General features: G+C 46.9%; 1 protein-coding gene across 1 annotated transcript in view; it reads right to left on the bottom strand.

Moving 5' to 3' along the window:
• Positions 1-13295: 13295 nt before the first annotated feature.
• The window catches only part of PCSK1 (proprotein convertase subtilisin/kexin type 1), a 31179-nt gene continuing 23133 nt past the window's right edge, over positions 13296-21341 (bottom strand). The window contains exons 12-14 of the mRNA XM_051643527.1: positions 19845-19978; positions 17881-18042; positions 13296-16495 (exon numbers count right to left, since the gene is read on the bottom strand). Of these exons, the coding sequence (XP_051499487.1) occupies positions 16133-16495; positions 17881-18042; positions 19845-19978 (659 nt within the window). The 3' untranslated portion in view covers positions 13296-16132. The remainder of the gene's footprint in view (positions 16496-17880; positions 18043-19844; positions 19979-21341) is intronic.

Here is a 21341-nt window from a genome sequence, read left to right on the forward strand (position 1 = left end):
CCTTCCTGGGCTGGGGACCCCAGCCTGGCCCCAGCCCTGCAGAGGGTCTCAGCAGAGCAGAGCAGAGGGGACAATCCCCTCCCTGGCCCTGCTGGTCACGCTGCTGGGGATGCAGCCCAGGACACGGGTGGGTTCTGGGCTCTGAGCACATGGCCGGGCCCTGGGGAGCTGCTCCTCACCAGGAGCAGGTCAGGACTGAGCAAAGACCCTTGTCCCTCCTGCAGGAGCCCCAGCTCAGGGGGCAGGCAGCAGCACAGCCTGCTCTGTCCCAGAGGAACAACCCGTGTCCTGCTCTGCAGGTCTGGGCTGGTCCCACCTGCTGCTGCTTCATCCATCTGTTCCAGGAGCTGGGGCTGGGGCAGCTCTTCCCATCCCCAGAATTTTGCTCGTGTGCCATGAGACCCTGCACGGTGGGAGCAGCAGAATTTCTCAGCTCTGGGCATAAACATGGAGCGGGGAGTTGGTCAGCTCAGTGTTTGCTTATTGCTTGGAGTTGGTTTGTGTTTCAAGAGGAGGATGCCTGCGCTGCTCTGGGAGCTTGCGAGAGCCAATTCCTGCAGTTTCTGGCCACATCAGGCTCCTCCCTCTAGGCCAGGATGGAGTGGCTTTGCTCCCCAGCAGCAGGATTTAAGGCTAAACCCTCTTCATTATTTTCTGCTGAGTTTAACATCCCTGAGATGTCCATCCTCTCTGCCCTGCCTCCCCTCCCCTGTCACTTGATGCTCTGCTTCTTGCCTTGGGATTATTTCAACCTGCAAACTCCTTGCACCCAGCCCTAATTCCTCCAATTCATAACTACTCTGTTTTCATGAGGATTTCTCCACCTGCTCACTAACTAACTAAGAACAAAACACATCATTATTTTCCCCTAGAAAATTCAGAGCAGCAGAGCTCTCTGGAAGGTGGTGTGTTTTCTCTGGGATGCTTTTTGTTCAACCCAGCATGGTAGTCAGGGCAAGTCAAGGCTGAGCTCTGCTGCAGAGCTGAGCTGCCACAATCAGAAAGATTAACTTCCAGATTCCCAACAACTGGGTCCTGCTACGGAAACGAAACCTCATGCATTTTGTATGCAAGAGGGGCTGTTGATGTTCTGTTACTTCTGCTCCTCGTTGTTTGCTGTTATTCTAAACAGCAGCATTTATTTTTTCACCTAAGTCCATGTACAGGAAAATTCCACAAACTTGCAGTTCCTCTCACTCTCAAACCTGTTTTTGATTTGAGATGAAGGCTGGAGGAGGTAACTCAGCAGGGCTTGCAGAGGTGGCCTGTTCAGGAAGAGCAGGTTACAATGCAGAGATGGAAAGGCTGTTAGAACCACCTTCATACCTCCCAGGCTGGTCAGTAAAACAGAGGTTTTGATCCAATAAAAGTGTGCTAAGACAGTTTTTGCACTCAGAAAACCCTGCTCAGAGGACAAGCACACTTTGTGTGTCACATACACACACGGTAGCTCCTTCATACCCCATTAACCAACCTGAAATTTTCTTCTCTCTCATGCCAGGGTTTTGCTTATTTTTACTTTTCACCTTTATTTTTACTCGGGGTTTTAGTACCAGTCTGATGAGTTTAAAGTATTTGAAAGTTTAGCACAAACATAACCAGATAGTTGCAAATAAATGTGGAGTTAACGGTACTGATTTAAATCTCATTAAATTTCACACTTTCTTATACAATAAGGCAAAATAAAAAATAAATCCTGCAAGTTTATATATTAATTTTTATTAATTTTATAATTTAATTATGTGGTTTGAGCTCCCTTAGGAGTGGGGCACCAGAGCCCAAGGAAAAGGGAAAAAATATTTCAGCTGGGAGGAGACCTGTTGGACTTTGAGAAATGCAGAATTATTTAATAAATCATGGTTTATGCACCTAAGAAAGTCAGGAAGAACACTAATGACAAGATGGCAGTCATCCCCATTGCAAGGTCAGGCTTTAATTACAGAAAATCCTGACTTCAAAGAGCTGAAGGAGAACATGCAGCACTGCAGAGCAATTCTTACTGAAGGTCACAAGGCAACATGGAAATTTATAAATAAATAAATAAATAAATAAATAAATTAGCAATTCTTCACAGTAATATTGTTTTTTCCACCATTTAACTGATGGCAAAATTGAGACTACTGTTGAACTTGCATGCTGTAATTATTACATCAATAGCTGAGATGATTCAGTAAATAAAGTGAGAGGTTTTCATGCTATTAGCACTGTATCATTGACTATTCCAAGCTTCTAACAAGCAGTGGTAATCAACCTTTATTTGCTTAATAAATTCTTATCCCAAAGTGTTGATTTTATCAAAATTACCTTCTCAGTAAAGGGTGTAATTTTCTGGTGGCAGAATGAAGGATGCCCTCAATACTGGTAATTGTCCAATTATTTCGTGCAATTTCAGTGTTTTAACAAGCTTGGTGAGTTCCAAGGCAGCCTGGCTGCTCTGCATGGTTTGTAAGCTAAGTAGGAAGGCACCTGGCAGCATTTTAATTATGCACAGTCATCTTGCTAACTAGGAAAATAAGACACAAGCCTGTTTTGTTTCTCTTCTTGCTGGAAAAGGCGTCACATTTTCACACACCAGAGCACAAAAAGAACGTTATTCAACCCACTTTCCACTCCAAAAAAGCACCATGTTACTTATCAGCAGCTGCCAGGGCACAACACAAAACCCAGAGGAGGGTTTTTCTGGGGGCTGGAGGGGACCAGCCAGCACCAGGAAGGTGGTGCCACCAGGTGCAAAAGCCAACCTGGGTGAAGAGTAACCCTGATGGGCCAAAGAGGTGTGACCCACAAGGACCTGCTCTGCTGGTGGAGGCACCTACACCTGGAGGTTCTCCTGGGGTGGGAGGAAGGCTCGTGCCTGGCTCACTCACACCAGATGCACAAGGAGACCTGTCACACCAGAAAAGGCTTCAGAAACCTGAGGTGTGAGCACTGGGAAGCCCAGGAAAACACTTCCTGCCTTTAGCTCTGGGGTCCCCAGCCCAGGAAGGACGTGGAGCTGTTGGAGAGAGGCCAGAGGAGGCCCTGGAGATGATGGGAGGGCTGGAGCAGCTCTGCTCTGGAGCCAGGCTGGGAGAGCTGGGGTGTTCAGCCTGGAGAAGAGAAGGCTCCAGGGAGACCTGAGAGCACCTTCCAGTGCCTGAAGGGGCTCCAGGAAAGCTGGGGAGGGGCTTTGGACAAGGGCAGGGAGGGATGGGAGCAGGGGGAAGGGTTTCCAGCTGGCAGAGGGAGCTGGAGCTGAGATGTGAGGGAGAAATTCTGGGTGTGAGGGTGGTGAGAGCCTGGCCCAGGTTGGCCAGGGAAGCTGTGGCTGCCCCATCCCTGGCAGTGTTGAAGGGCAGGTTGGATGGGCTTGGAGCAGCCTGGGCTGCTGGGAGGTGGGACTGGGTGGGCTTTATGGTCCCTTCCAACCCAAACCCGCCTGTGATTCTGGGATTCTATGATCTGCTCATCTGCAGTCACACTTCCAGCCTCTCTCTGTCCATTCCCACCCCATCTGGTTTTGCACCTTTGCCTGGAATGGAGGGGAACACATGTAAGGGTTTGCAGCTGAACATGATGGCAAGTGAACAGCTGTCCAGAAGCTGTGCTCTCCTCTGCTCCTGTGAGAACAGGTACCTGCAGCAGGCTGTGCTAAAGAAACAACACCCTGCACCAGATCATGGTACCCAATGATCTTTGTCACTGCAAAGACCAGCTGAATCCTGCACAGAAGCCTAACACAGAGGACCCCCAGTGATTTGTACCTGCAGTGAGTTAAGACAGCCAAAAACACCCGAGCAGGGAGAAACAAGGGTTGCCCTACAATATTATTGATGTTCTTTCTTGGAAAGAATCACAAAAGAAGCACTAGAGGGCAAGGCTGAAGGAGAGTAAAGAACAACCAGATTGGGACCACAGCGAAACTCTTGGCACACTAAAAGAATTTCTTCCTGATAAATCAAGGTAAATGGGGCTTGGGAAGAACATTCACATTTTCAAGTTGGCTGCAACACCATGAACAAAAATGTTAAGTGACAATATAGCAGACTAAGGAGGGGCTGTTGAATGTGGTGGCACAGGCATGGGTGTCAGGGCTTGTTCTATTTAACACCCTCACTAATGATCCAGAAGAAGAAACAAGAAGCATGTAACGAGATTTGATACCTGGGAGGGTTATTTAGCACTGGTGAGAGCTGCAAATTAATGCAAAACAACAGACAACAGCCTCATGGGCAGAGAACAACAAAAGGCACAAAGCACATGGGTGGAAAACAGATTTAATAAAAAGAAACCTGAGGAAACTGCATCCAGAGGAAACATCTCTTCAGCTAGAGGAAGCAGGAAGCAGCAGCATGGGAAGCAATTCCAGATGAGTAATCCTGCTGTGCTGTGGAGGTCAGGACACCTGGGGCTGCCGGGGGAGCTCCACTGCCTCCCCATCACAGCAGCATTCTGGAGAGCAACAAAGTGCTGGGCTGCCCCATCCTGCACATCTCTGCCAGGAAGGGACACCTCTGTGCTGGGACATCTCGGTGCTGGGACCACTCTCTATGGGTCAGCAGATGAGACAGGGCTGTCCACACCAGCACAGCCCTGTGACATCTGCTTGGAATCTCCTGCACTTGATGAAGCCAGAGCGTTACTTGAGCAAGAGAAAAAACAGCGCCACGGATTCTCATGTTACCTCAACATAAAAAATACCATAAATAACATTAAAATCTGGCTGAGGGGCTTCTGAGCAACCTGTTTGTTGATGGTAGAAGTCAGGAGCCCCAGATCTGGAGGTTTTTGAGCAGCAGGCACACAGATGGCACAGCAAGCTGCAAACACACAAGGTCTCTGGAGGTGACTCAGCCTCCCCAACCTTCGGGGTAAACAAAAGGTGATCTTGCCTCCCATGCTTTACTCTTCCTGTCAGCCCAAGGGCTAGGGCTCATCTTTCTCCATCTGCAGGCTGGTAAGATGTTGAAGCCTAGGGCAGCTGGTGGGTGAAGGGGGCTGTGGCACCCTGCTCTCCTGTTCTCTCTGTGAAGGAGGGTGAAGTATCAGCACTGAAGGAAAACCTACCCACGAGAGGGGTGGGTGACTTGTCTTTGTAAGGTTTATATTGTTTATATTTTAGAGAGAGGCATGCATGCCTGTAGCTGTTACAGCACTGTAACAGCACTATCCTCAGGCTGGGTAGCTCACACCTCTCACAGCTCTTGGATAACTGACATCTCTCTGGTCCTGAGGATGCCCTTATTTCAGGCTGGAAACAATCTGGAGTCTGTTTTGGCACCTACAGGGGAACGAATAAAATACCCACACATTACAGGACCTGCCAAGTCTGCACACAATGTGCAGATGCTACTGATGGCAACCAGAATTAAATGTGTGAGCTGCTGTGTTTTGTCATTAATTCCACTGCACCAGGAGTGCACTGAAATCCAAAACATATATGTTTCTATTTAGAGGTGAAAGAGACAAGAAATGTTTGGACTGCTAGAATGTCTTCCTGTGGACACATGCCAGAGAAACAAGTGCTTTTCAGGTATAACTAGTTCTATTTGCAGAGCCAGGATAAACTGTACTGGCAGCATCACTGTTCCATGGATGCCTAATGCACCTGGACAAGCCTTACCAGAAAACACTGCCCAGCACAGCTGAAATCTCAGCTGTTTAATTATTGTAGATTGGGGTTGATCAGAAGAAAGAAGTTACTTCTTATTGGTGCATTTTGGCAGGGAATTGTGTGCTGGGCACAGCTGCAATGTCAGCCTGGCTCTGCTAACACTGCAAGAATCACTATGGGTCTCACAGGTGATTCAAGCTTTCCCACATTAGAGGTGGGAAAAAAAAGGCATTTTTGCTAAGTTCTTGTACCTTGTGTGATCAGTTCCATAGGCAAGAAGCCTCTAATGGAAAAAAACACCTTCTGATACCCACTGAACCGCTCTGCTAAATTTAATATAAATATTAAGTTAGATTAGGCCTCATGGACACTTACCAGGGCTGGGGTGAACCTGCCTTGTTTATAGAGGATTTCCAGGTTGCAGTTCTGTCCTGTGAGGTTCAGTTCTTGTGTGAGATCTTGCTCCTGTGCTTGGTGAGAACTTGTTCCTGGGGGAGCAGCGGCCCCAGAATTGCCAGAAGAGGCACCAGAATGCCAGCAGGAGTCAGTGAGTGGGTCTGTACAAGCTAAGCAAGCTGAATAAGATTTATGCCTGACTCTGGAAGCCAGTCCTCATGCATCCAGCCCTGCAACACAGAATGCCTGCTTCCCAAAACTCCAGCACGAGTCTGGGAGAGTTGTTTTTTTTTTACGGTAGCACTTCTGGGTTTGCTGAGGTTGAGGGCAAGGAGGACATCTCTGTGAAGCAAGAAGATCATTCTTTTTCAGATGTATAAAGTCACAAAGGCTGGTCACTCCTTTTTTGTGACTCAGTCCTTTGCAGGCACTGGGTGACAGTGCCTGGTGACAAGGAAGGGCAGGAGCCCATCAGCTCCATGAGTGACTTGGGAAAGGAGAAGCTGATGGGGCCCTCTGAGGAGGCAGGGTGAGCCAGACACCAGCTGTTTTACCCTGCAAGGTGCAAGGCAGCACATCAAATCTCCTCCTCTTCCACTGCCACTTCCACCCACACAAAGAACCTCACTGAGTGACTCTGCACACAGGAGATGGAGGCAAAGTGAAGAGGCTGAGCCTCAGCTGTGCTACCAGCAAGTGATCACCCTCAGCTCAGTGCTTAACCCCTTGGCCATACTTGGCAACCCATGCAGGGACAGTTTGTTTTAGGCAACGTGGGCTGGGGTTTAAAAAAAATAAAAATCCCAAGGGATTCAGGTAGGCAGGTGCCATTAAAAGGTGAAGGGAGTTGGGCCCCTACCTACTTCTGCTTCCTTTTAAATTTTCAGCAGTAACATACTCCTCCATCACAGAATCACAGGATCTTAGGGCTTGGAAGGGACCTCTGGAGATCATCTAGTCCAATCCTCTGCTAGACCAGGGTCATCTACAGCAGATCCCACAGGAACATGTCCAGATGGTTTTGGAATATCTCCAAGGATGGAGACTCCACAGCCTCCCTGGGCAGCCTGTCCCAGGGCTCTGGGACCCTCAGAATAAATGTTCTTATACTTAGGTTAAACCTCCAGTTTGTGTTCATTGCCCCTTGTTCTGTCAGTGGACACCCCTAAGAGCCTGGCCCCATCCTCTTGACACCTGCCCTTTTTCAAGAACCAGGTGTTGTGGTATTTCAGGTTTCTGAACAGTCCAACAAGCTGAGCTGACACAACTGCCTGTAGCTCTGCTGAGAAAAGTAAATACTGAGCATCTCTAGGGGTAAGAACACGTTGATGAATGTTCCTGAAAAATGGGTAATGGCTTCACCTCTCAGTCAGTGTAAAATTACAGGGAAGAAGTCAAGGAACTGAGCTGGTTAACACAAGCTGCAGAGCTGATGAACGTTGAACGTTGAAATGCTGGGTTTTGGGTTTTATAATTAGAATCCTGGTAGGACAGGGAGACGTGAGAGATCAAGAAAGCAATGAATTTTGTTACGAAACAAACCGTATCTGAGTCATCAGCATGAGCAGCAGGAAGATCTTTAAAATTTGTCCTTTGAAGCCAGGGTAAAGCATCTGGGAACTGATTGAATAAAGAGAATGGAAAAGCACAAAATCCACTTTCTTGTCTGGGTCTGTTTCCAGCCTGTCATCTCTTTTCTCTTCCCTTCCACTGCTGCAGGATAACACCAGACTCAGGTTACTTTCAGCTGCTTTCATTCCTCAGGCCCATGAGAACATTTGGAGTGAGCCCATAAGGTCGGTGGAGGGATTAAAAATTTATGTGGAAGTAAGGAATGGCTCCTCTGTCTCCAGAGAGACTAAATGAATTACCAGAACACGCTGTGGTCCAGCTTCCCACCGAAGGGGCAGCGTTCTCTGGGCTTCGTGAGAAGGTGAAGGTCACACTCTGAAAATACTCTGAAATGTGCAGTAAGGACATGAAGTTAACCTGCATGGAGGTGTCTCCAAATGCCCAGGGCTTCCCTGAGGTTCTGGAGGGTTTTTATCCCTGGTCAAGAAGGGCTTGTTTGCACTTCCCCGAGGGAAAGTGACTCAGCACTCCAGGCTGGGACCTGCCCATGCAAGCAGCTCCTGGAACTCCGTGTCACCCTGAAGGGAAACCCAGGCATGACTCACGACCCTCATGAAGAATTGCTAGCAGGGATTTGCAGTAATGATCCCATCCCCTCTCTCTGTGCAGCCTGGAGGAGCAACCCTGGGATGCAGCTGATCAGGTCCTGACCACACACACAGGCAGGACGGGAGGGTGATGGGGTGAGCAGACAAGATGAAGCCCATCTTTAATGGTTTTACATCACCTGCAGCTTGTGCTTCAATGACTTGCTAAACTGAAGGACCTCCATTGTTTGCTGAGCTGATCTTCCTTGAGCTTGGGAAGATACATGTATATCTTATATATAAAGAAGAATCCTGAAGTGAGATCCTGGTGAGTGGTCTGGGGAGCCCCGTGGTCTGAGCAGGTGCTGCAGAGCCCAGACTGGCCAGAAGCAGCTGCTCCAGGTGTGCTCAGCAGGGCTCAGCTCCAGGCTGGGAGGAGACGGGGCCGAGGTGAGGGCACCAGCCACACTGACCACCCTCAGACAGGTGCATCCAGCACCTGAACCCAGCTGGGGGTCACAGGTGAGCTGCTCAGTGCCATGAGATGGGCTCCTCCACAGCCTGGTTCAGGCCAACTCTCAGTCCCCCTGGCTCTCCAAAGGAGACAATTTCTGTTAATTTTAAAGGCAAACCACAGAATTATTCCACTTACTAGCAACAGTCTTCCCTAAAGATTTTCACATTTGATGCTCCAGGCCATGAAGGAGCTCTGGCTGCCAAGATCCAGCACTTACAGTATCTGATAAAACACTGTCCCAGCTGTTCAAAACTCCCTACACAGTCATGGCTATATTTTTGCACAAGAGCATGGCTATTTTTTTCCCTTTGTGCAACTGCAGAAATACAGAATTCTCTGGCAAAATGTACCCCAGCTGTGAAAAGGTTTATCAAAATGAACAAACCTCCCTCCTCCTCCTCCAGAACAACCTGCACTATAAACACTACCTTGCTGCAAGTCTGAGCTGAGATTTAGCTTTGGACTCTTGTTCCAGCAAACTAGTGCTGCAACTTGTTGCTGTTCCTGCTGAGAGCTGCTGAGTTCTGCCCTCACACAGAGCTTACAGGGAGTCAAGTAAACATGTGTGCACATCTTTTCCACGAATTGCATTGACTGCTGACAGCCTGATGTCAGTCACTGGTGTCTTTCATACCCAGGGGAATTTTCAGAAAAGCTCAGTTCAAGTTATGGTGGCTCAGTCCAAAGCGGGGTAATTGAAACACTGTTTAAAACAGGAGAAATGAACAGAATCCCAGAAGGTGTGGGGCTGGAAGGGGCCTTCAAAGCCCACCTAGTCCAGCCCCCCCTGCAGTGCACAGGAACCTTTCTAACTAGATCAGGTTGCTCAGAGCCCCATCAACCCTGACCTTGAAGGTCTCCAGGGATGGGGCCTCCACCACCTCTCTGGGCAACCTGCTCCAGTGCTTCACCACCCTCAGTGTAAAGAACTTCATCCTAAGGTCTGATCTAAATCTGCCCTGCTCTCGTTTAAGGCCATTGCCCCCATCTGCAAGCTTGTTTCTAAATCCTCAGTTTTCCCCACGTCCCTCCCCAGCTGCAAATTGCCAGGGAAGGGACCGAGCTCCCTGGCACCCAACGCTGCCCCAGCTCCCTGGATGCTCCCAGCTCCCAGCACGTGGCTCTCCTCCTTCCCTGACCTCTACAGACCTGTCCCACAGGAGCCCTTGGTGGACCCACACGTGCGCAGCTGCCCATCCTGGTTTCCAGGGGCACTTCCTGGCAGGAACACGGGGCACTGCAGGATGCTGAGCCTTTATGGCTCAAGACACTGGCTGATAACGGGGCATAGTCAAACACGAGAGTACATACAACAGCAGCCAATCCATTTGCTTTAAAGAACATGACATCAGAAACTAAGAGATATATGCCCAGCTACCTTTGATTGCAGGTAATCAAACAGCCGAAATGATATAACCATTAAGATACATTTCCTGATAACTACCCATGTTCACATATTGTCTATTTATTTTTCTCTGGTATCTCAGCTGAACTGGGAACATTTGTGGCTTGTTGGTTTGTTGCTTGTTTGTTTTTTTTTTTCCCCCTGGGCATTTACTGCTTTGCTGGAAGCAAACTTGCTCATTCTTTCTGGTTATATTATCCTCATAAATTGCAAGAGCAGAAGCAATATTTGTAATGAGTATTTGTGTCATTAAATAGAAAAATGTTTACTGAAATGATCTCTGTTAGTGCCCAGCAGGGCTGGAGCTTGAACCTTCCCAGTCTGCAGTCAGAAATATTGGCTGTAACTAATAACTGATCCAGAGCAAAATGCACATTTCTGGAATTGTCCCTTTCAAAAGTGCTGTTGTGAATCCCAGAATCCCAGGCTCCCACCATTCCAGGCTGCTCCAAGCCCCATCCAACCTGCCCTTCAACCCTGCCAGGGATGGGGCAGCCACAGCTTCCCTGGGCAGCCTGGGCCAGGCTCTCACCACCCTCAGAGTGAATATTTTCTTACCCAGATCTGACCTGAATCTCCACTCTTCCAATTTAAAGCCACTCCCCCTGGTCCTATCACTACACTCTCATTTTCTCCCCAGCTGGCTTGTGTTTTACATGTTGTGCTGCATTTCAGCTTTCTGCCTTGAGCTGAGTTACCCAGGCAGAGTTTCTGACCAGTCTATATCTTGTAGCTCCAAACTTGGAAACTTGGTTTTCAAAAGAGAAGTGTCCCCTTTCTGACCTCTCCCAAAGTCACTTCAATCTGGAAACGATTACGAAGAGTTTCGGTAAAAATATCATTTTTAGAGGTAAAAAGAGGACTTTACAAATGGAACACTGGAATTATCTTGGTGCCAGAACTGAGGAGTGGAAAAGAGAAAAGAGCACACCTGGAGGAAAGTGGAACACCTGAGCATTGCTTGTGAGCTCTTACATCTCTTCCTTGCAGATGTCACCGTGGAGGTGACAGCCACGCTCAACCCCTCCTGCACCAGAGAAACATGAGGAGCAGCAGCCAGCAAACCAGCCTCCAGCACCAAACACTAGAGACCCAGGGAAAAGCTGGGGCCTGGATCATTTCAGCTCTGAAAATAACTGTAGTCTTTAAGTCAACATGGAAAAAGTGGTTGTTGTTACGCAGCACCACCTCGGTGTTTATGCAGCAGCAGAAACTCTGCACAAACTACCTGGTCACACATTCCCTTCAGGAAGTCGGTTTCCAGAGCTCCCAGGAAGCATTCCAGAAACTGGAGGGGCTACAGGAAAGCTGAGGAGAGGTTTTTAGTTTTTTATAGGGGCGTGGAGTGATAAGATGAGGGTGAATGGCTTCAAACTGTAAGAGGAGAGATGGAAATAGGATCTGAGGGAGAAATTCTGGGCTGTGAGGGTGGGGAGAGCCTGGCCCAGGTTGCCCAGGGAAGCTGTGGCTGCCCCATCCCTGGCAGTGTTGAAGGGCAGGTTGGATGGGGCTTGGAGCAGCCTGGGCTGCTGGGAGGTGTCCCTGCCCATGCAGGGGGGTTGGAACCTGGTGATCTTTAAGGTTCTTTCCAACCCAAACTGCTCTGATACTACAAACCCCACTGTTTAGTGCAGAATCTGTCAATATTGCTCAAAGGTAGACTGCACTTCCTTATTTTTGATGCTACTCCAGAAATCTGTGTTCTGTGCACGTTTGCTCCAGGTATTTCTGTCACCAGGCAGGTGCTGGGAACCGAGCTGCAGTCACTGAGGACTTGGAACAAGTGTGACCCGTGGACCCCCAAGCAGTAAAGGCTTTGGGAAGCAGACTCGTTCCTCTCCACACGGGGTTTGCCCAAACACATTGTCCTTTCAGCCTAACCCTGGGAGAAGGGGGCTTCACAGGGACAGCTGCAAGGTGCTGAGCCCACCAGCCCCGGGAGCCCCCCAGGCTGTGTGTGAGGCTGCAGGGCCCCCCACAGCCCCTCCTCAGGCCAACAGACACCCCTCAGGAGCAGCTCTCACACCTGTGTCCAGAGCATCAGGGGCTGGGAGGGACTGCTGCTCTATGGGCTGGGAACAGGGGGGAGCAACGAGCATTTCAGCTGCCGCTGCTTTGTGAAGTGGAGACCTGGCATGGTTAAATGTCACCCTTGGTTCCTTCTGGTGCATTATTACTTCACTGTTGGGCTTCTGAAGCACAGGCCTGTGTGTGAAACAGGCAGAGTCAGGCGAGCCAGAGCCAGCAGGTCTGGGGCACAGACTGTGCAGCTGCCAGCGTGTCCACAGAAACCTCACCTGGGCTGCAGCTGAGCCAGGTGAGCACTCGGTGCTCCTGCTGCAGACATCCTCTGCCACTCCTGCATTTTCCATAAAATGCACATTTTCTCCACCCAGCCTCTTGTTACCTCCTCAAGCATCTAAGCAGCCCTGTGGAGAAGGACCTGGTGGATAACAAGTGATCCATGGGACAGCAACATGCCCTCCTGGCCAAGAGAGGTGATGGTCTCCTGGGGGGCATTAAGAACAGTGTGTCCAGCAGGTCTGGGGAGGTTCTCCTGCCCCTCCACTCTGCCCTGGTGAGACCTCACCTGGAGTGTTGTGCCCAGTTCTGGGCTCCCCAGTTCCAGAGGGACAGGGATCTACTGGGGAGAGTCCAACAGAGGCCACGAGGATGATGAAGGGACTGGAACATCTGATGGGGAAAGGCTGAGAGACCTGGGGCTGTTCAGTCTGGAGAGGAGAAGCCTGAGGGGGATCTAATGAATGTCCATCAATACATGAGGGCAGCAAGAAGGCAGGACAAGCTCTTGTCACTTGTGCCCTGGGACAGGACCAGGGGCAATGGGTCCAAACTGGAGCCCAGGAAGTTCCAGCTGAACATGAGGAAGAACTTCTTTCCTGTGAGGGTGACAGAGCCCTGGGACAGGCTGCCCAGAGAGGCTGTGGAGGCTCCTTCTCTGGAGACTTTCCAGACCTGTCTGGATGCCTTTCTGAGTGACCTGCCCCAGGTGTTCCTGCTGCAGCAGGGGGGTTGGACTTGATGATCTCCAGAGGTCCCTTCCAACCCCTCTGATTCTGTGATTCTATGATTATTTTTTTTTTTTAATTCTGAACTTTGATTCCCAGCCCTTTTAAGACAATACCTTGACTTCATCTTACTGTGTTCTTTACAAATGTTAAGACCACACACTGAGCTCTGCTAACATACTGTATTATGCTACTAGTAGACAAATTTTAACAGCACATCACATACATGTTGCAGTTGCTATTGGAACATGCCTTTTAAAAAATACCTTTATTGGATGAAATTGTGTCTTTCCCAAGAAAAATCTGGTTCTCCAATATAATTTATTATGCCTTTTAAAAGTCTGTCTGTTCAATAAAATCTTTGCTATATTATAAATACCTGTAACGAAAATATAATTTAAAATTCTGAGAGAAAACTCTTTTTTTTCTTTTTTTTTTTTTTTCTTTTTTTTTTTTCCCCTGTTACATTTTTCACAAAACCCACACAGGCACCAAGGAAAGACTAACAATAAAAATAATTTACTCCTGTACAATCTACTCTGGGTTGGAAACATTCAAGTGACAGATTTTAAACTTGTCCTCTGATGGACCTTTGGCTACAACATGGGAACTGATCTTAAAACAAAGGAGGGTCCTGTGTTTTCCACCTGTTTATTCTGAAAACTCCTTTCACAAGCTGGGTGAGTGTTGCTAGTGCTTTCCTTGCTGTAACACACCTGAATGAGCACTGGATAAAATCACCATTATCTGAGGGAACCAGCCTCTGAGCTTCACTGCACAGGACTCAAAGTGGTCCTGCTTCACCAAATGGGAATATTTCCTGTGGAGATTAACCCCCAGTTCTGAAAATTAAACATTAGTGAAAGTTAGTTGCTGCTCTCCCTCTGCAATAGCTCTGCTTGCTCAGTAGTTACGTGTTGCCTGGGTGTTGGGGAGGGACAGCACAAGAAAGCTTTCTGGTTTGGGCCACTTGCAGGGATTTTTTTTAAATCTCTTCTCATTCTAAGCAGATTTCTTAAGGGAGAGATTCAGCATAAGAGACATTCAGTGGTGGAGTTGTCACCTGTGAAGTACGGAAACACCTTCCACATCTTTTAAGAATATGGAGGAATTCTGCAGATCAACTAAAGCTCCATCTATCTAAAGCTGGCAAAAACACAGACTAAGCCCAAGACAGGCAGGAAACCATCACATAGAATGAATAAGCAGAGATTTTAAAACCCTCAGATTGGTAAGACAATTTTCAAGGCTGCCTTTAAGCAGCCTCTTCTTCCATTGAAGGAGAATTAAGTATTGTCACAATAAACAGATTTACCTTTAAATTACATAATTTAGTGTGAAGTTTGAGAAATCTCTACCTGAACTGATGAATTATGAGCAAAATCTTTAATTCCTGTCATTGAGACAATTGTATCATTTTAAGGAAGAGACAGTGAATGAGAATCAAATCTTTCTAGAATGTCTGGGAAACACATTTCAATAGGAGATGAGGAAGAAAGGAAAGTGGAAACCAGGCGACACTCCTTTGACTTATCTTTGGTACTGCAGTGAGATGAGCTATCCCCTGGGAATCTTCATTTCCTTGTTCTAGATCCCCTCCAATTTCTGTGCATCCAACACTGCACTTTTTATTTATGAAAAGAAAAACAGTGTCAGTCTTGACCCTGACTTTAAGGAGGTACATGTGGAAAACTGTCTCGTTCACTTGCTACCATCAGGGAGCCACCTGTCCTTGCTGCTTTCCAACCTCTGTCTCTTCCCCTTCCACTTTCTCTTTCCATCTCTTCCTCTCCCTCCTCCATGTCCCATGTGCTCTCTCCTTCCATTTCTGAGTCTCTTTTGAAGGTTTTTTTGTTTTATCTCACACCTCTTCCCATCTATTTTTTTGCCTTCACTTCCTAGATACTTGGGAAATGTTCCCATCTACCACAGACACCCCAAGACCCAGTCTCTAAGTGGACTTGGCTGCCACAGCTGCCCTTTCTTGCCACTGGGTCACAGCTCAAGGGGAGGACAGAGTGATCCCAGCTTTCTTGTCCTGACCACTGCAGATGTGGGCATCTCAGAAGGCATTGATACTATTAAACTTTGGAAATTTAACTGAGGCTCCACAGGCTGGTCCCCCAAAGCTCAAGCAGTGGTTACAAATAGATCAGAACTCCATCAGGTAATTAGAACCAGCGTAAAGACCCACCAAGGGCTCTGCAGGAGCCTCTGTCCTCATTAATTACACACAGTCTGGAGAGACTTGGGCCCATAGCTGAGGCACTTCCCTTGGGTGGTTAAAGCCAGGGGGCGAGAACACCATCCCACAGCCTGGGATGCCTCACTTGGGGCCATTTCTGTTAACTCTCTCTGCATTCTAACTGGTGAATAATGTCATCAGTTGCCCTCACTGATGCCTCAACCCAGCTCCAGCCTCCCAGCTGCTCCTGTGGGGGAGAACAGAAGGGTAAGGGAGCATTGCTATTTGGAGAAGGAGCAAAAATGCTACAACGGACGTACTGGCCACCAGTGTTAAACCCAGAATAAGTGCCAACCATAAGAAAGACTGCAATATTCATTACAAATCCAGGAATGACAGTATATCCCCATAGCTTTGGCAGTTGGGTTCAAAACTGCAAGGTAATTCAGGTTTTGAATCCTACTGCATGCTAAATGAATAGGGTAGAAGAATAAGAAATGTGAAAAATGTTTAAAATAGAGGATTAGTGTTTTCAGAGGAATTCTATTGCATTTCATGCCTGAGGGGGAAAATCTACTTTGGTGGTAATGAAGAAAGGCCTTGAAAAAAGCTATTACTAAAAAGCATCACTTTACTGCCTTATCCCACACCTGTTTTTTTCCCTTCCTTGATATCTGCATTAAATACGAAGCAATCAAAGCAGCAATCACACAACTAGAGCATACAACAGATTTCTGAAAAAAAAAAACAAACAACAAAACAACCCAAACCAAAACCAACCAAACCCAAACCTACGAGTGGGGTGGGGGGAGAATGAATATTTCCAACTCAGTGCCACAGCCTAGAGCTCAGTTTCCTTCGCTCACAATATCGACCAAGGCTTGCAGCAGTCTGTCATCTCTATGCTTGTATGGTTTGGCGTTGTAGAAAAGGTCAACGTAGTCACTGTACAGGCTTTCTTCTGAGTCTCTCAGCTGGGAGGGCTTGTTTAGCTTTTCGAGGGCTTGATAGAAGTGTTCATACGGGATGTTTAGCTTCTCACTTGCAGGCTTCTTTGGCAGCCGCTTCTGAGCCATCTGCCTGCTGAAAGCGCTCCGCAGCAAGTGGAGCATGGCCTCGGAGGGGGCCCTGTCTTCTGCTTTGCCCCTGCTGCTGCTGCTGCTGGCCTCTTCGGTGGGCTTTTCACTCAGGCTCTCCCGTGTGGTGTGGTCCTAGAACACAGATCAGCACAAAAAAGGGTGTGAGGTGTCAGCGAGTGACTGGGTTAAGGTCGGTGCCGTTTTCTCGCGCGGGAGCCGCTTGGCACCTGGAGAAGAAACAGAACATTCTACACCAAAATGGACCACAAAATGGACTGTACTGAATAAAATGCCAAGTCCTCCCACAAGAGAGGAAGCTGCAAATTCAGATTCCACACTGGCAGGACACAACGCATCATTTTTTAGCAGGATGTGTCCCCGTCTTCCCTCGGTCTGGAAGCAGCACAGGCCGTGGTGCTGGCAGCTCTGACTGTGCCACCCAGCCCCTGAGAAGGGATGAATCCCTGCTCCCCTTTAACCCCCTCTGCAGATTATCTCACCCAAGAAAAGACAGTGAGGAACGGCTCGTGGGTGGCCATGACAATTGTCCTGGAAACCCTGGAAGAATAATTCCAGAGACAGATGTGCAGAGCAGTGGGTGAGAGGCACGACCTCATCTCAGCAGTGTCTGTCGTGCCTCTCATACTGATAGATGATCATGTGGCTGGGCAGGTTCCTCATTTACACTAGGATTGTTTAACTGAAGGCTCATTTTACCTTCAACTCGTTTTTACCATGTCCAGAAATCTTCTCCTACAGTAAGTTCACTCACTTGGTACTTCCTTCCAATTAATTTTCTTGCATATGGCTGCAGACACTTACTTCATGTATTTAAAGACCATAACCGTGTCTGCCTCAGTCCTCCTCATAACCTGCCCAAGGAAGGTTAATCTCTCCATACTTTATAGGCATCCTAATTACTTAATGGGGAGAGAAAATGATGCAATGTGATTAATGAAGTTAATCCAAAGATGTTGACATAATCAAGTACTGTAAGAATGTACAAGGCTACCACCCCGTGCGTCCAGAAAACTGCTGTCACTGTCAGGAGCCCAGAGTATCTTAAATCACTCTACCTGAAAGGCACAGAAGGGGTGATAAAGAAGCAGCAAGAGATCCACTTACACCAAACCTCCTGCATCAGTTGTCCCTGACTTTTGTCATGCCTTTGTTATTAAGTTCCCTGGCAGCACTTTGGCAGGCAAAGCCCCTCTGGGATGAGTTTCATGTGTCTGTCAGAGGTGTGTTCCTCCCTTCTTGTACAACTCAGCTGCATTAGCTGTTGAGTTCTCTGCTTTAGCAAGATCCCCCTACCACCCTAAAACCCTTAGATGCTGGCATATGAAAACTGAGACTAATAAAACTGCCAGTTGTTGACATGGATAAAACGACAGTGCACAACTCCGCAGTGGCCAGGGGCTGGGTGAAACGGATGCAGGATGAACATGTGCCTTCCTTCTAGGAAAAAAACAAATTGAAAAACAGGAAAGGAAAAAAAAAAGATGGTGTGACACTACCTCTACAAAGTCTGTCATCTTCTCCACTCCTCTCCTGTCGTTTTGCACAGCATTGTAGGATGTGTACACACGGGGCTGCTTCATGTGCTCAGGCTGGCTGCCCGTGCCATGCAAGATCAGTTTCCAGCTTACAACCCTCCCTTCGTTCTGTATTCTCCTGGACTGAAGGGCAAGCATGGCATAAGAAGAGGAAACAAGACACTTGATCATTACGTAGACAGAAGTGACTAAAATAAAATGCAAGGCTCTCAAGACCTGATTTCAGATGATGCTTTAGAAGCACCAAAAGACTGATAGATTGCAAACAGGATACACCAGAAGGTGGGATTTAATACAATGGCTTAACTCCTCCAAATGTTCACGTTTTGATGCAACATAATTATTAATTGATCATCTAAGCATCCATGGAATTTTGCCATAACACATAATGCTAAAAATTACCAAAGTAGTATTTTGTGTCATTAGCCTTTGTCCACCAAGCCATTAATCGACAATTTCCTCACAAAAATTACCACTGGAACATTAATTTGGAATATCCTGCAGTGGTGTACAGCAGTAATCTGACACACAGCTCGTGGAAAGGAGCAACAAGTGCTTTGTCCATCAGTTTTAGCAGAAGTATTTAATCAATGGAAAGTGGAAGACACGAGTACAGGCAGCCCCGAAACTTCATTTCACTAAAGCTTCTTTCAGAATTTTTGCTCAGCAATTCAGTGGCTGCTGAAGCTCTTCTTTTGTAGCAAGAAGTCTACCCCAAAGTTTGCATCTGCAACTGACATGACAGCTAAATGGTGAGTAACTCTGCCTGGGAATCTGTGGTTTCAGTTAGAGCAGGTAATGTGAAAGCTTATTCCAGGAATCACAAAAACCCTGCCAGCTGAGGAGTGGGTGCATTACCTCTTGAGGACAAAAAGCTGGGTTTACTTTGAGTTCCAGGAGCCTCTCACTTGAAAGGGGAAAAAGAGAAAGAACTACAGGCAAAATGCTCTTCTCAACTGTTCAAAAAAATGCATTATATTAATTACCTAGAGCAGGGTATCTGTAACCATGGGGTTATATATAAGCCTGCAGTATTAACACTAGACTGTTGATAATAATATTTACTTCCACTGCCTTGTCCATCTGCTTAGTACTTGGCATTACCCTCCTGTTTACAATCTAAGGCCAATGGGAGTTGGAGGCTCAGTGTCTGACAGGCAGCATTCAGTTTCTGGCAGGATCTGACCCCTAATGACAAGCTCATTAACAGACAACTACAATTAAACTCTCCAGAGATGAGTGAGCTTGATCACCCTGTCTTTGAAGAGAAGGATTGTTCAGTTGCCCATCAAGCATCTTTATTCTGGTGTCTTGCTGTTGTAATCCATACCCCCAGGTAGTTTTGGTAAACTTAGTTACTTCTTATCTGTAGATTTCTGGGCTTTAATCCTTAAGTGTTGTTCAGCAGTAATTATGCTAAGAAACAAGTCAGTGGAAGGTATCGATCAGAACAGCCCTCTGAGGTCAACAGAAGTGCATTAATTCAAAAAAATTGTGATAAAAGAAAATTCTGCACATGCACCAAGACAAGACTAGGTCTGCCCCATGTTCTTTTCTGCAGAAAAAAAATTAATTTGCAGTTAATCATATGTTAATTCAATCACGTATTTCATGCCATGACTCACAGAAAATTACCTCAAGTGTTTCCTTTCAGTGACACACGATGTGTGAAAAACATAGGCATGAAATTTTTTTGGCAGGTACATGTCAGTGAGATGAGGAGGGTCCTTTGCATTTACGTAAAGAACAAGAAGATCTGACTCTTTATCTTTTTTCTTTAATCCAGATGGATACTTAGTGCAAATGAACTCGTTGTAGCTTGCTTAATGAGAAGAGTCACCATTCAACATGCTTGTTAGAGCTTAGTGACCATTTTATCTGTACTAGCTTCCCAATATAGCAGGTTAACATACAGATGTACTTACCACATCAGTAATTCTTAAAACCCAGGTGCCTGTAGGGTTCTCTCCCCACGTGTGCACAGACATGAAGTCCCAGTTCTTGAAGCCATTGGGAGATTTATCTCTCTCTCTCTCAGCCAGTAGGACAGTGCTGGTCCCTGTGTTAGTGCAAGATCAACAGCAACGGGTGTTCACACGTGTCTGCTTTTACTTTTCACATTGCACTTTACCCAGTGCACAGGTAACCTGGAAAACACACTGCTGAACACTGGCTTGTGGAGCAGGGAATAGGCTACTTCTCATCAGTTGTTCCTCTAGTTATTTTCACAGTGGTATTGAGGAGAATAAACACTATCACACTAGCTCAGGCTAAAGTGTTCAACCTCTAATGCAAGGAAGTAGTGGATGGTCTTAAGGAAGCATAAGAAACAGAGGCCAGACACAACCAGGACTTCCCACTGAGGAGCAGGCCAGGAGTTTGGAAGGCAACCCAGCTCATGCAAAACCTTATTGTGAAACCAAAGCCTGACCCTGAATGCATCAGTGTGTTGTTCGGGTTTTTTTCTTGGGCCAGTGGATGTAAATTGTTACAACCTGGAACTCCCAACAGGGTGAGAAGCATTTATTTGCATTGTCATTTTTGTTAGGAAAAATGCTGCAGCTCCCAAGGTATTTCTGCAGCAGAAGAGGTTCTGCTGCAAGGGAGGGAATTTGTTGTGCTTGTTTCCATGTAAGGAGAGAGCAAGGGAAATATATTTACATAATAAGCAGAGAAGCCGCAGGGAGCCTGATCACAAGATCTAAATATATTTGAAGGTAACACTCTAAATACAGAATGACAGACATTAGGTGATACTGTTTTGCAGGAAAATGGAAAACCATAAATAACTAAGGGAAAGAACAGTTTAACCATGATAGCAACATGATACAACAGTGGAGGCAGCAGCACTTGACTACTGCTACGTCAGCTAAACCCACAGAAGCACACAGAGAGACTAAGAACATGTTATTGCTGCCAGTCTTTCAAAAAGGGGTGTTTTTGTAAGATGAAGCCATCCTTCCTGCAAATAGAACAATGTCTTGGGAGGGAAATACCACTTCAAAAGTAGAATGAGAGCTCCTCTTGCTGTCAGCCCCGTGATGTACCTAGAGACCATCCATTCCATTTATTTACTCCCCCTAAAACTTGTGTAAAATGGAATTAAACATGGTAATAACACCAAGAGTCAAGGCTAAAACAACTCACAGCAACATTGGTTCCATAAGACACAAGGTAAACTCAGGAAAGGATTAAGGTTAGGCTTACAAGGAATCCCAGACAAGAGAGGGTTTGGAAATAATACTGTATGCACAGTATCCTAACCCTGCTCTCTGCAGAGGTCCTGCAATAATGACATGAACAGGGCTCTACTGCTTTATTGTCTGTGAATTAGCCTTTAATACTAGTAAATTAAATTAGCCCTTGGTCTAACTTCATGCCTGAAACTTGCCTGTTGTTTCTAGTAACACCAGCTGATCACA

This window comes from Apus apus, chromosome Z, assembly GCF_020740795.1.
Source record: "Apus apus isolate bApuApu2 chromosome Z, bApuApu2.pri.cur, whole genome shotgun sequence".
Lineage (NCBI taxonomy): Eukaryota > Metazoa > Chordata > Aves > Apodiformes > Apodidae > Apus > Apus apus.